The sequence below is a fragment of the Pollachius pollachius genome (assembly GCF_949987615.1).
Source record: "Pollachius pollachius genome assembly, chromosome: 14".
NCBI classification, from domain to species: domain Eukaryota; kingdom Metazoa; phylum Chordata; class Actinopteri; order Gadiformes; family Gadidae; genus Pollachius; species Pollachius pollachius.
The window spans coordinates 21,322,621-21,338,116 of NC_136947.1; the positions used below are offsets into that span (position 1 = coordinate 21,322,621).

General features: G+C 47.1%; 1 protein-coding gene across 1 annotated transcript in view; it reads left to right on the plus strand.

Moving 5' to 3' along the window:
• Nucleotides 1-1,416: 1,416 nt before the first annotated feature.
• Nucleotides 1,417-15,496, plus strand: part of LOC307086243 (activated CDC42 kinase 1-like) — a 46,172-nt gene continuing 32,092 nt past the window's right edge. Inside the window, exon 1 of the mRNA XM_079751386.1 lies at nt 1,417-1,533. Within this exon, the coding sequence (XP_079607512.1) occupies nt 1,450-1,533 (84 nt within the window). The 5' untranslated portion in view covers nt 1,417-1,449. The remainder of the gene's footprint in view (nt 1,534-15,496) is intronic.

Consider the following 15,496-nt stretch of genomic DNA (forward strand, 5'->3'; position numbering starts at 1 on the left):
ACTTAAATCTGGGTGAATACACACACACACGACACACAAATCACACACCCATACACAGACACACACACACACACACACACACACACACACACACACACTCACTGTTCTTTTATTCTATTCCTCTTAATCCAGATGTCCATTCAGCAATTATCCAGATGGCCTCTTCCTATATCGTCCGACGCACTGGAGAGGTGCTTCTAACACACACACATACACACGCACACGCACACACACACACACAAACACACACCCCTCCATGGGGGAGAGGGGGTTGGGGAGAGGGGGTGGGGGAGAGTTAATAGGGGGGAGTGATGGGGGAGAGGCGATGTCGCTCACCAAAAACACCAAGCCGGGCCTGAGCCAATCAGGATCCAGCGATGGGGTGATTGAGGGATAGAGTGATGGGGGGGTAGAGAAAAAACTCTCAAAACAACAACAAGGGATTAGCCGTCAGCAGAGGTCTAGAGAGGAGATTAACTCAGGCATCAAGAGATGCTACTGGGTTATTCGGGCACTAAGCTGCATTCTGATTGGACAGCTGCTCAAAAAATGCTCTCTGGATTAAAAAAATCAAGCAATATAGGAAAAAGGTAACATAGACAAAAATGCTTGAACAATGAAGAACAAAATGTGCAATTTTCTAAATGTTTGGAATTGTGTTGCATTTCCTGCCAATGAGTGATCAAAGACAAGATGACCAGGAATATGTAGAGGGGGGAGGAGGGAGAGAGTACATAGAGAGAGAGAGAGAGAGAGAGAGAGAGAGAGAGAGAGAGAGAGAGAGAGAGAGAGAGAGAGAGAGAGAGAGAGAGAGAGAGAGAGAGAGAGAGAGAGAGAGAGAGAGAGAGATCCACAAGAGCAGCTTCTGGAACACACTTCCGCTACGCCTTATGTGAAAAGCATTTATATTGACTGGCCTTAGTTTGGGGATCTCCCTGTCTGCTCTTCAAACGTGGAGGTTTCACCTGGGATTCCACCTTTAAGCTGAGGAGGGATTCCTCACCCTGGGAACACAGAGAGAGACAGAGACAAAGTCAGATGGAGGGAGGACCATGGGGACTACAGGATTACCTGCTGCGGCTTGCGGATGGATTGCTGAGGATTAATTTAGACAACACATCTGTAGAGAGCTGTGGAAGTGAGTGTTCTCCTCCCGTTTCTACTGTCAGAGACGTTGCCCTCCTTCCGTTTTTCAACAGCAGCTGCTGTCGGAAAGCCGCCCACTCACCATGAGGAACTGATACTTGGATCAAACCTAAGCTGATCCATTGCCGTGCCACCCGAGGACGACCCAGATTCAATCGACACTGTGTTGCCAGTGAAAGGACGGGAGTGAAAACCCAACCGGGTCCTCAAGAGGATAACACAATGTGTGTGTGGCTGATTGACTTCTGAGGACCCAGAGGGGTTCCCCCCTGGTTGTTGCTGGCTGTTGTTGGGGGTCTGACCATGGGGGAGACGGCCGCATACCAGCGGCTCCAGAGCACATCGGAGGAGGGGGACTATCAATGCCTGGCCAGCGACGAGGAGGAGGTACACTACAGAGTTCACCTAGCTATCTTTGTTGTGTACAGGGAATCGGTTAACCTATCGATCTTCTATGAACAGCTTTACTGTACCGACAGCAATGCATTGCTGTTTCTCCTTCTTCTGACAAAGGTTCTTATTGTAAGTGGCTTTGGATAAAAGCGTCTACTAAATGCCCTAAATGTAATGTGAATGTTGGCTTCTGCTGTAGGTCTTCTATGGCTGTGGGTCTTTTGTTGGGCGTTTGCGTGTGTTTGTGTGGTTTCCTGTGTGCACATACTTGCGAAATGTAGCCTCAACAGTGTTTTTAAGGTCTTCTTAACCTTCTGCCCCCATTGTGTCAATACACCCTTTTGTACACTTTACCATGCTCTTTGTGTGTGACTGAAGATGCTGCAGGTTATAGACAAACACAATAAATAGGTACACAATAGATACTAAAGAAAGACAACACATACACTACAGTAAACATACAGTATTACTTTTTTCACAGCAATTTCATGACTTCAAGCTAGTACTGTGCTCTGTGAAGAGAGAGAGGGTGTTATTGTCTGGCATATGGAGGGGATGGCATGTGGGGCCTAGATGTTAACCCCTCCCCTCTTTACCACGCTGTTGACGAATAGGGAGTATATATATGGTGTATGTATGTGTGTGTTTGTTTGTATGTATCGACGTACAGAAGAGTCACAGTTATGTGTTATTGTCACTTCATAGAGGGGTATTGATTCAAGTTCAAGTAAGATTCACTCCACTACATTGGCCTGGGCTGTATGGGTTATTTGTATGAGCAGACACTTTTATCTTTTATCCATAGCAACTTACAACCATTCATACACACATTCACAGGGGAGTCAACCATGCAAGGTGACAGAGAGAGAGAGAGAGAGAGAGAGAGAGAGAGAGAGAAAATCGTTGAGTATTATTTGGCGCCCCCCAGTGGACAATGGTCCAGAATGCAGTTAAATTATTCTTTCTGTAACCAGCACTCTGTACAGCGATAGAGCAGCTTAGTTAAAACTAAAATCATCTCCACAACTTTGTTCTGATTTCCAGTATCTCCCTTTCACCTTGTTATGCTGTCTCCTGTCTGAGCTCACACTATGATGTAGCACTCAGCTTAGCGCCTATAGAAAAGCTCAGTCAACCTACAGATCAATAGAATATAGGACAAACACAGAAACACAAACACACAAAAAAAAGATATCCATTACTTACATGTGTATTCAATTATATGTATGAAAGAATATTTCAGAACACAACTATCCTCAAAACAGGCAAAGCAGCTGCAAGTGATAGAGAAAAATATAAATTATAGAGATGATTTTTTTCTCTTATTTTCTTTCCAATCACCCAGATGCAGTATGAACTGATGAGTGTTCAGCCTGGGTTTCATCTGTCCTGGGGTCAGTGGGGAGCTCGTTCCTCCATGGTGGAGCCAGGACTAGTAGGGTTTCAGCTGTCCTAGCATCAGTGCGGAGTAGCAAGCCGTTTGGCCGTCCTAGAGCGTAGTGGATGGAATTGGGTGTGTGGTTTGACCATGTGCTGGAGTTAGGATGGGCCAGAGCCCTTTGCAGCACGGTAGGCAATCCCCCAGTGTCTTTAATGGGATTGGAAGCAGCCACAGGTAGCTGCGTTCTGGATGAGCTGCAGAGGACAAATGATGATGAAGGTGAACCAGCCAGGATAGAGTTGCAGTAGTCAAGGCGCAAGATGACAAAAGCCTGGAGCAAAACTCGGGTGGCCTTCTGGGTGAGGGTCTGGTCCAATGTCAGATAATATGATTGAGCAGTGATGGAGAGAAGGAGAGAAAGAAGGGAGGAAACTGACATCTGAGAGCACCTACAAATAAAAGAGAGAGAGAGAGAGAGAATGAGATGGTGGTAAGAGATGAAAGAAGGCACCCATGTCTTTGTCCTGAGAGTTGTGTGCCACAAGAAAACAAGTCAACCATAGTGTTGTTCTCTTTGCTAGTCTATGATACAAGGGTCAAATTGAACTTCCTGCAGTCAAGCATTAGTTGGTCGGCTGATATGGTCTGTCAATATAGTCACTCAATATAGAGTCTCCTCCTCTCCCACCACCTCCTTCTCCTCCTCTCAATTTCCCTCCTCTCCGACCACCTCCAGCTCTCCCACCTCCTCCTCTCCCACCTCCTCCTTTCTCTCCTCTCCTACCTCCTCCTCTCTCTCCTCTCCCACCTCCTCCTCTCTCTCCTCCCCCACCACCTCCTCTCCCTCTCCCACCTCCTCCTCTCCCTCTCCCACCTCCTCTCTCTCCTCCCCCACCACCTCCTCTCCCACCTCCTCCTCTCCCTCTCCCACCTCCTCCTCTCTCTCCTCCCCCACCTCCTCCTCTCCCTCTCCCACCTCCTCCTCTCTCTCCTCCCCCACCACCTCCTCTCCCTCCTCCTCTCTCTCCTCCCCCACCTCCTCCTCTCCCTCTCCCACCTCCTCCTCTCTCTCCTCCCCCACCACCTCCTCTCCCTCCTCCTCTCTCTCCTCCCCCACCTCCTCCTCTCCCTCTCCCACCTCCTCCTCTCTCTCCTCCCCCACCACCTCCTCTCCCTCCTCCTCTCTCTCCTCCCCCACCACCTCCTCTCTCTCCTCCCCCACCTCCTCCTCTCCCTCTCCCACCTCCTCCTCTCTCTCCTCCCCCACCACCTCCTCTCCCTCTCCCACCTCCTCCTCTCTCTCCTCCCCCACCGTCTCCTCTCCCTCTCCCACCTCCTCCTCTCTCTCCTCCCCCACCACCTCCTCTCCCTCTCCCACCTCCTCCTCTTCCTCTCCTTCCTCCCCCTTTCATACTAACACCTCCTCTCCCTCTCCCCACCCCCTCCTTCTCCTCCTCTCTCCCCACCCCCTCTCCCTCCTCCCCCTCTCCTACTAACACCTCCTCCTCTCCCTCTCCCAAACCTCCTCCTTCTCCTCCTCTCCCACCACCTCCTCTCCCTCCTCCCCCTCTCTTACTAACACCTCCTCCTCTCCCACCACCCCCTCTCCCTCCTCCCCCTCTCCTACTAACACCTCCTCCTCTCCCTCTCCCAAACCTCCTCCTTCTCCTCCTCTCCCACCAACTCCTCCTCCTCACCCTCCTCCCCCTCTCCTACTAACACCTCCTCCTCTCCCACCACCCCCTCTCCCTCCTCCCCCTCTCCTACTAACACCTCCTCCTCTCCCACCACCCCCTCTCCCTCCTCCCCCTCTCCTACTAACACCTCCTCCTCTCCCTCTCCCAAACCTCCTCCTTCTCCTCCTCTCCCACCACCTCCTCTCCCTCCTCCCCCTCTCCTACTAACACCTCCTCCTCTCCCACCACCCCCTCTCTCTCCTCCCCCTCTCCTACTAACACCTCCTCCTCTCCCTCTCCCAAACCTCCTCCTTCTCCTCCTCTCCCACCAACTCCTCCTCCTCTCCCTCTCTCTCCTCCCCCTCTCCTACTAACACCTCCTCCTCTCCCTCTCCCAAACCTCCTCCTTCTCCTCCTTTCCCTCTCCCTCCTCCCCCTCTCCTACTAACACCTCCTCCTCTCCCTCTACCAAACCTCCTCCTTCTCCTCCTTTCCCTCTTTCTCCTCCCCCTCTCCTACTAACACCTCCTCTCCTCTACATCCTCCTTCTCCTCCTTTCCCTCCTCTCCCACTCCCATTACTCCCCCCCCCCCCCCCTTTGTCCTCCTCCCCCCTGGCCACCCTGCACTCTGTGTGTGTGTGTGTGTGTGTGTGTGTGTGTGTGTGTGTGTGTGTGTGTGTGTGTGTGTGTGTGTGTGTGCGTGTGTTTCTCCAGTGAGGAGAGGGAGATCCTCCTTAACATTGTTGATTATAAAAAATGTAGATTTCCCAGACTACTAATGAATTAATGCCCTTAAGTATGACTAAGGTATTGCCAGGTACCTCACAATTCAATTCAAATCGATTCTTTAGGTCTCGATTTGATTCGATTTCGATTCGATTTGATATTGATCCAATTGCTTCGATATCGATTCAATAATACGTGCAGATGACAAAAATACCTAAATGTTATTTAGAATGAACTATTTCAAAATGAATTAACCATTTATTTGTGCTTTCACTAGCAAAAAGGGAATACACACTTGTATAGTATTGTTCCTGAGCTAAACTTGCAGCACAAAAGTAATAATCATAACATGGACAAATGTAAAAGGGCATGTACATTTAGGCATACTCGCTTCTAAATTACAATGACTTCTTTTTTTTCTTCTTTTTTTTATGGAAATAATCGATTTCGAAAAAATTCTGAATCGAAATGGAACCGAGAACAAATAAATTGCAGTGCATTGATGAATCTATATTTTTACCCAGCCCTACTTTGTATATGTAATGTTCGTTTCCCTGGGTAAAGGGACATTAGCACCCCCTATCGCCTATTGACAATTACTTCAGGGAGGACATTCCTCCCTCAGCCTCCATTGACTCCCATTAATTTCCCCGAAAATGTTGGCGGCCGGTGAATAACATGGGGTTCAATGGGAGAGAGGAGGAAAGTCCACCTCTGAGTGGTTGTAACTAGCTAAGGGATCTGGATCTATGGAGCCAGTATCCTGTCATAATTCAAACCTGAAAAAAAAAGTTTCAAAGGCTTCTAAGTCTGTGTTTGAAAACTCATCACCTTGTAAAAAATGTTTTGCAACATGAAAAAAGAGATTATAGCCTGAATAGTTTTTTCAAACATCTGCAAACAAGATTTTGTGTTCTATTTTATCTTCTTCATCATTTTCACCAGCCCATTTGCAGAGTTTCAAATCTGGCACTGTTCTAACAGTGTATTACTTTGTTTCCCAGTTTTGAAACCTTGTAAACGGGATTCTGCAAACAGGTGTTCATACATTGAGAAATACGTTTTGAAAGGTTGAATATTTATTCTTGAAAACTTGTAAAGTTGTAAATTTACACCATTGCAATGTATTTTTTCAGGTGATGAGGTCACGTGATTATTGGCAGTGTTCTGTCGCTGTTTCGTTCTGAAACTCATGACAGTCAAAGGTCTGAAAACGTTGATCTGAAAAAAGGAAAAAAAAAAGTTCCTGGGGGCGGGACCATTTTGCTCTAAACCTATTGGTTGCCCTCTGCTGACGTACAGTCCAATCACATTGACCGGGCTGTGCAGGATTGACAGTGCTCTGCCGATGACAAGAATAGCAAGTGACTTCGCGGTTGATTTTGTTGTCTATTTTCTGGTACCATGGCATGGTACCAGAACGTGTTGATGGTACCATGCCATGGCATACATGTTTATCAACACTTTCTTTGTCTTTTTTCCCCTGCATGATAGTAATCAACCATACTGTAAATGTGATGCATAAATTAAGTTCTGAGACTATTTCACTTAGGTTTTTTTTTTAATAGAGACGATTCGATCAACCGCAATCAAAGCTTTTGTGACTTCCTCAAAGAGGCTCCATGCGAAGAAGACATGACCACATTCATAACAGACAAAAGTGATTTAAAAATATCAAAAATGTATGTTGCAGGCAAATGTCCACTCGGTTCTTCCAATGTTTAAATGAGGTGGAATCTTGGTCCGGTCACAGGCTGTGGAAAGAAGGGAGATCTTTAGGTTAGTACTGAATCTGTGACACGGTCAGATGACATCCCTATGTTGGTTGTCATATTTATCATATTTACCAGAACTAAGTAGTCGTGTTCCTGTGGAGCCACTTCAAGAGGGGTAATGGCATCGGTCAGGGCCGCACGCCAAGGAGCTCCACTCTGTGACTCCATGCCACATTCTCCTTCACGAGGAGGGTCATCTCCCTCCATGGCCCCATCCTCCACTGTCTGGGAGGTCATCGCCCACACCAACGCAAATGTTGTGCAGTACACGCAGTCACCACCTGCACAAGGAAAAGGTTTAAAGAGACAAACAGGAACGTTAATGTAAAGGAAGGTGTAATAATTAGAGGAATCCATTAAAGTTTTTTTACAATTATGATGTACAATAAGTGGACAAAGTTAAACAGACAAATATGGATAATTATGGAATTACATATACCTTTGGAACAAACTCACTATGTACTTCAATTCCCTCTAAAAAGATGCACCTGAAGCAGGTTTTCATCATCCAAAAGCATGCTCAACAATTGAGCGGCCCCGAGAGTGATGATTATTAAACCTTCGCTCTGCCATGCCTCTGAGTGGCCTCTTATATGGTGTGATAAGGGCCATCGGCTGTGTAAGGCATGGATAGCCACCATCACCAAAGGTGAAATAGCCTGGTGGAGGGTAATTGCCAGCCAGGTATATTAAACTATTTCAAAGGATGCGTGCATCATGCACACTTCCTGGGAAGCCCACAAAGGTGTCACTGAAGCGACCCTGATGGTCACAGACTGCCTGCAGCACCATGGATGGATACAGCTTCCTGTTCAGGTAGTCTTGAACACCAGGGCCGCCAGGACATTGAATTTGGATGTGGGACCCGTCGATGGCCCCAGCTGCTTTAGCGAAAGCAGGGTGCCCTGCCATCTGGGCAAACCCTTCATGGCTTTGACCTCCTCATCATTTGATGGCAGCTTGATGAAACTGCCCCAGACAGCTACCACCTCCTCCGCAATGCTGTGCACCATTCGATGGACAGATGACATTAGTATGCCAAAAGCTCTGGACACAACCCGATAGTAGTTGTAGCTATCCAAAACAGAAAGACCAGGGTCTCCATGGTTGGTCCCCATCCGTGCTGTCGCTCCGTTTGGAGGGCCCCGAGGAGGACCTGGATAGCCTGCCGGCTAAGCCTGAAATCAGGGCGGGTGTCCTCTCCCTGGAAGAAGCGCTGCAGCACCGGCATGGTGGCATTTATTTGGCAGTAATGCCTGGCCTGCAGCAACAGATAGAGTAATTATAGATAGATAGGTAAAAATATAGATCTTTTTTTCATACATGTAGTATTCTTTGAGATTTTTGTCATAAGAATAGGCTTGTCATAAGAATAGCCTTCCGCCACCCCACTATGGCAATAATAGTTGTATGGTTCTAACTCATCCTGCCCAAAGAGAAGCAAGGGGGCGTTCACAGAGGGATTTCAACGTGTGACACTTGACGGGGCTAGCTGTCAGAAAAAAATGTGCGCAAACTTATGAAGGTTAAACTCTGATTTTGATAAACAATCAGCTAGACCACCATGTTCAATTAGAATATGAGTTAGAATATGCATTGCCCCAACAAAAACACATGAGAAGCAGCACTATTCTCAATGCAACAATTCAATACAATACAATTCAGACATTCAAAGCTCACATAACTCGACATTCTGATGGCAGAGACGCCGACAATAGAGCCGCCGTCTCCTCCGTTCAACCCTCCGCCAATAAAGTCGTTCGGAGTCCACCTCCAGCTCACACCACAGCAAATAAATATCGATCAGCTTGATTGCTTCTGTGTTATTCATAAGCGCACATGTGTTTACAAGCGGAAACGCAGTATTAAAAAGCGGAGGCGGAAGCGCTTCGACACTAGCAAGTCGTCCCAAAGTCCGAACGTTACAAACGCTAGGCAGCACTCGAGCCAGCACTCTAGTCTCATCTCCATAGGACGCGACTAGCAAGGAAGTGTCCTAGCAAGGCTGCAGCCTTCAGCGTGAATTAGCCATGGTTCCAGAAAATAAACAACAAAATCTACCGCGCTTTTTTCAGTGTTCCAAAACCTTTTTTACAAGGTGTTGAGTTTTCAAACACAGATTTACAAGCCTTTGAAACTTTTTTTTTCAGGTTTGAATTATGACAGGATACTGGCTCCATACTGGATCCCGCCTACGTCTGTTCATAGCGCATGGCTGCGTTATGAACCAATAAGCAGGAGCCCTGGCTGTGGAGCAGCCTGGAGGGAGGGGATATCCTCTCAAGTCTAGGCTACGAGAACCAATGAACCTGCTCAGTCGTATGCCTCGTTTCCACAGAGCGGTACGCTACTGTTCGTTGCGGTACAGTGCGGCTCTGTTCGGTTACATTGCCCTTTCTGAAGCCCGGCCGGGCTGTGCAGCCCGCGGCCGGGCTGCGGAGCCCGCGGCCGAGCTGCGAAGCCCGCGAGGAGGATTGATTTGTTCTATAAATTAAGTACCTCAATCTTAATTAGTTGAACACCATGACTAACATTCTGAAACATCCATTAACATCCACATTTGCCTCAAACAATGTTAGGCTTACAGCCCATGCAAAAAGTTGTGAAATAATGTTCTTGTTATTTTAATTGTTTGTTACTCTGACCATTCTGTTTGATATTGTGGAAAGGATGTTAGTGAATGATTCAGAGTATGATGCATTTTAAATGGCGTCACTTTTGGTCTTTTTTCTTCATTTTTCTTAAAACAATTGTAGCTGAAAATAAACAGCCAAATTACAACCAATAGCTTCAGTCATTGAGGGCAAAAATAGGCCCAATGCTAGGCCCAGATTTGTTTATTTAGTTTAACAAATCAAGAGTAGGCCTGATTTGACTAATTGGCTTTGCATCCTTTCATTCTACACTTGTAGTCCAAGACATGCTGCCCACCAGCTTTCAAAGTACAATGCTGCCATTGGTGGATTTGTATCAATTCACATAATTATCCCTCCCTGCTATTTTGTAGTTCCCCAAAACACCCTGAAACAACTTGAGTCTCACATACTTATGCCACCAGCCGCCACTGGTGTGTGTGTGTGTGTGTGTGAGAGTGTAAATGTGTGAGTGTGTGTGATTGTGTTTGTGTGTTTATGTGTGTGTGTATATGAGTGTGTCTGTGTGCGTGAACATGTGTAGGAGTGTGTGCGTGTGAGTGTGACTAAGTGTGTGCGTGTGAGTACGTATGTATGTGTGATGAAAGCGGGTATAGAGGTAGAGGGAGAGAGGAGAATGACAGCGAGAGAGGAAGGTGAAGAAGTGATGGAGCCGAAAGAGGATTTGTCTGTGTGCGCTGTGCAGGCATGGACGCACAAATAAACACATATACGTACTCAAATAGATACACACAATACACTGCTATATGTAGCACCAGACTGGATTCACAGACACACACACACACACACACACACACACACACACACACACACACACACACACACACACACACACACACACACACACACACACACACACACACACAATCCTCATTCAAATAAACACGCTGGATCTTAAAATAGCTCTCGGACACAGTGGCATAGAGCCATGTCCCTCCCTCTGTCTATTTAGCTTCCCCTTTACCTATTTTTCTCTCTCTGTCTTCTGTTTATGACTCTCTCCCCTCCTCCTTCCATCTCTTTCTTTCTTTCCTTCTTTCTTTCCGCCTCCCTTCGTCTCACTTTCTCTCCCTCCCTCTCTTTCCGTCTCCATCTTGCTCTCGCTCATCTGCCTCTCGCTCGTTCTCCGCCTCGCTCTCGCGCTCTCTCCCTCCTATTTTTAGTGCCAGTTGAGACGGAAGGACAAAAAACACACAGACAGGAGCTCCACATGCTCAGTCGACTGTGTGTGTGTGTGTGTGTGTGTGTGTGTGTGTGTGCGTGTGCGGTTTGTGGAGAGAGTCAAGGGGAGAGTGAGGCAGAGAGAGAGGTAGGGAGAGACTAAAGGAGGAGCTGTGAGTTGTGCAGGGCGGCAGTGTGTCCGAGCACTGCCTGGGAGAGGACACACGGCTACCACACACACACACACACACACACCTAGCACACACACAAACACCTAGCACACACACAAACACACGTAGCACACGCACAAACACCTAGCACACACACAAACACCTAGCACACACACAGACGACTAGCACACACACAAACACACGTAGCACACGCACAAACACACGTAGCACACGCACACATTCCTAGCACACACATATGCACCTTGGCTTCCACACTGACACACTGACGCTGAGAACACACCCCTGACCTCTGAACCCTGCCCCTGCTGCGCCCACTTCGGGGCTCCGGCCCTTTCGGTTCTGTTTTGGCCTTGGAGGAGGAGTAGAAGGAGGAGTAGAAGGAGGAGGAGTAGAAGGAAGAGGAGGAGGAGGGCCGTTCTCTCCTCCCCTCTCCAGTGTGCTGAGACCGGGGATCACCAGAGGATTCCCCCCAGGATGGACGGTAGGGGTCTGCCTCAAGAAGCCGAGCCAGTCGTTCTTGTGTCCTTCCAGATCAGGGTCTTGGAGGAGGTCGCTCCCTGCCCGGCGTTCCATAGAACGCCCGGGAATTGTGTCTGTGTGGGCATTCTGAGCGGAGGTGTGGTTGAGGAGCAGTTTTGATCTGTTTATAGACACCGGTTGAAGCGTGGGACCTGCACACACACACACACACCGTCCTTCACTAGATCGATCCTCACAACCTCAAGATGCGGCGATTTGACAAGCTTAAAAAGTCTTTCCTGGCACGCTTCCACATCTACAGAGTAAGTCTGTCCACCTGTCTTTCTGTTCGACCAACCATGTTGCTGTATGTGTGTGTCTCCATCTGTCAGTTCATCTCTCTTTACTACTTTAGCACTGCCTGCCTCTCTGTGATGTTTTTCAGACTCTTTCTGCTTTTGTCTCAGCCTTTTGCCGTCGTCTGTGTATGTGTGTCTGTGAGAGAGTAATATTCCCATTTCGATTTTATTCCAAATAGTCTATTATGTAATGTACTGTGTATGTGTACTTTAATACCGGCTTGCCTCATGTCGTTTTATGGGATGTGTGTGTGTGGTCTTGCATGCCTGGACATACTTGTGTGTGTGTGTGTGTGTGTGTGTGTGTGTGTGTTTGTGTGTGTGTGTGTATGTGTGTGTGCGCGTGTGTGTGTGTGTGTGTGTGTGTGTGTGTGTGTGTGTGTGTGTGCGACATCCCATCTGGGCTGGAGTTGTCCTCAGGGAGTGTTGTTTTTGCAGCAGGATGTGGAGGAGAACAGAGCTGATGCAGGTCATGTCTCTGACCAGCCTACAGGCATTCCTCACCATTGACATCATGTTGCCTCTCTATCTCTCTCTATCCGGCATTTTTACACTGCCAAGCCAGTTTGGTCGCGGCTTGGCACGCCCGGCAATGTCACTCAGTTTGTTTACATGCACAGCTTAATCAGATTAAAGCCATGCTCCTCAATCGGACAACTGCAATTGTCCGAGTATACATGGCGGTAAGAAAATAGAATTATTGGCAGAAGCATGTCATACCCCGGTACAATAAGTGGTGCTGTACCCATTTTAACTAGTTGTAATGGAGCCACTGGCTGACCTCTTTACGTCACCAGTAGGGTTTAATATTTTCCCGAAAATTAGATAAATCAGATCCTGGGAAAGGAAAACCCATTTCCCGGGAATCGCGGGAAATAGCAGTGTTTTTTTTGGGTGTTTTTTTGCCCAAGTAGGCCTAATGTATCATTCAAATATGCGTTCCCAAATCCCAAACTGACATTTTTTTAATTATTTGTAACATTATTAGGGCAAAAATATCACAGTTTATGTCCGTCAACACAGTTTGCAACGATCAGCATGCGTGACATCTGCCGTAGCGCTAATTATGAAATGCCACATGGATTGTCTGTGACTTGTCCTCCATTATAAAATCTAACGAAATCTGTTAAAGTAAAACAGTGAATGATTCCCTAAACCATTCTGTTAAACAAAATCCAATCTGTTGCTGTTGAGATTTGTAAACGGCTGCAAACAGGATTAATCACTGGAAATTAAGTTGTGCCCGGTGTGGCTGGAGTCCACGGACCTGCTCCCAAGGGGGACACAGATCGTATCGCCGTGTTTTTCGCTCCTTTTCAGGGGCTCGTGTTTCGCACTATCAACGTTACCCTGTGACAACTATAGACGCCCAATCATTGCGTTATTTTATATTATTTTATTTTCCGTTTCCCGTCATAACGTTTCCCGGAAATCGGGAAATAGTCTTAATTTCTTGGGAATCCCGTTTCCCGGGATTAAACCCTAGTCACTAAGCAACAACAAACTCAGGCAGCATTCGAGAAAGTAGTCGGTAGACAGCTGTCAGTTCGGGTCCATGTCGTTTCTCCGACGCTCCGTTGTTCCGACCTCTCGGTCGTGTGGCGGAGCTCCCCCGGCGGCATGTGTGTCGTGTGTGCCTGCATACGGCAAAAATCCCTTTCCCCTTCATGTCGCGGTTCAATCTTGCCTTCAGAGAGTCAAAGCCAAAGTTCCTTTCCCCTAATTCATTCTCAACCATCGCCGAGATAACCCCCACTACGAGTCTTTACTTGTTGTGGAAGTACCAGAGAGTCAGAGAACCAGACAAACTCTTTAAGATTCATAATATCAGAGAATATCCCCGTCAGTTCGGCCGAGGCGCAATGAATGAATAAAGAATCATAATTTGCATACTACGAATGTTTTTATTTTTTTTATTATCCAAGAGAATTGCATGCAAGAATGAGTATACATCTGAGTGTAGGCTAAAAACGCGATTAACTATTTACAAGTGCAAAAACGCCAACATAGGCCTATTCTTTATTTTGCTGACCACTCTTTTTTTATCCCGACAATATCAATAGAAAAACAAATCCTGATTAATTTAAATGAGGCAATTGATTTTCTGGTTTACTTTCTGAGGGTCTGACTTATTATTATTTTATTATTTATGAAAATACGATGTCCTCGCCGAGATGTGGGAATAGTCCATGGGGAAAAGAAAGTCACATGTAATTGCAGCAGAAGCGCAGGCTGGTAATGTATTTCTTACGCTGTAGGGGTCTGTGTGCGGGCTTTGCGCACCGCCCAGGTAATAGCATGGGCAGTGACTGAACCTGTCATTGGGTAATGTCTCCTTACCAGTTAAGTGAGCGCCAGAGCCATTTGTCATTTGGAAAGGAATCAGAGCTGATTTCTTTCCGTGTATATTGACCACTGTCCACCGGTGACTTAGTCTGACCCAGTTCTTTTCAGGGTTACTGCATCACACGTCTGGCTAAGCTGTAGGGTCTGGCCCTCTTGTGGGTCCCAGGTCAGATAAGGGCCCGGTTCAGGGGATCATGGAAACACACACGCTGTGAGAGACACTGGCACACCTCAATGAAGAGACATAGTCCGTCAGAGGGGCATCTTGAGTGGTTATGTGGACGCGATTGTGTGTGAGGGCAGGAAGTGTCCTCAAATCGAACGCTTTGAGGACACAGAGGAAGCTGTGACCCCCAACCCCCTTGCCACCTTTGATCCACATCCTGTCACCCCTGCTTCAAGCGGAGCAGGAAGTGGCTCATTCACAGACTCCTCTTATGACCATAGAAGGCCGACCCCTGGTGACCCCTGGTGACCCCTGGTGACCCCTGTGGGGTACCGCGCTAAGAGATGCCCTGTCGGTCTCTGTGGAGGTTTGAAGGAAGGAAATACAACACACACACACACACACACACACACACACACACACACACACACACACACACACACACACACACACACACACACACACTCGCGCACATACACACACACAGTATTCTCTGGATGAACATGTTATCCTTTGTAGGCTGATGACCCCTCATCATGTGTGTGTGTTAGTGTTGATACCAGATGTGGGTGATTTTAGCCCATTTTTCATGAAATTACTTCTTCTACATCTTTTGTGTTTTTTTTGTATGAATCATTGGATGGATAATTGATATAAACTTTGTTTGTGCAAGTCTTTCCCCCAGATGTTTATCTTTTTACTTCAGTCTGTGTCTTTCTCTGAGCGTTGCACGGCCATATACACCTTATTTAATCTGTAAGGTCTGCTTCAGCGATGGTTGTTGAGGCCCTTGGTAAACCAAGGCCCTTGGTAAACCTCACACCCCGATTAGATGTGCTTCAGCCAATCAGATCCAAAGGAAACACCGTTAACGAGCATTACCGCTTACATTGTCATTGTAGAAAAACCTCTTGCGTTCAAGTGAAACTATTCCGAAAGGCATAAATAGTATCACATCAATGAATCCATTGTAGCAATATCAGCACTTCCTGATTTTGGACGATAATCTTTTACATCACTTGCTTGAATTCGCTGATTTGCAAAGTGAATCTTGTGTCTCGG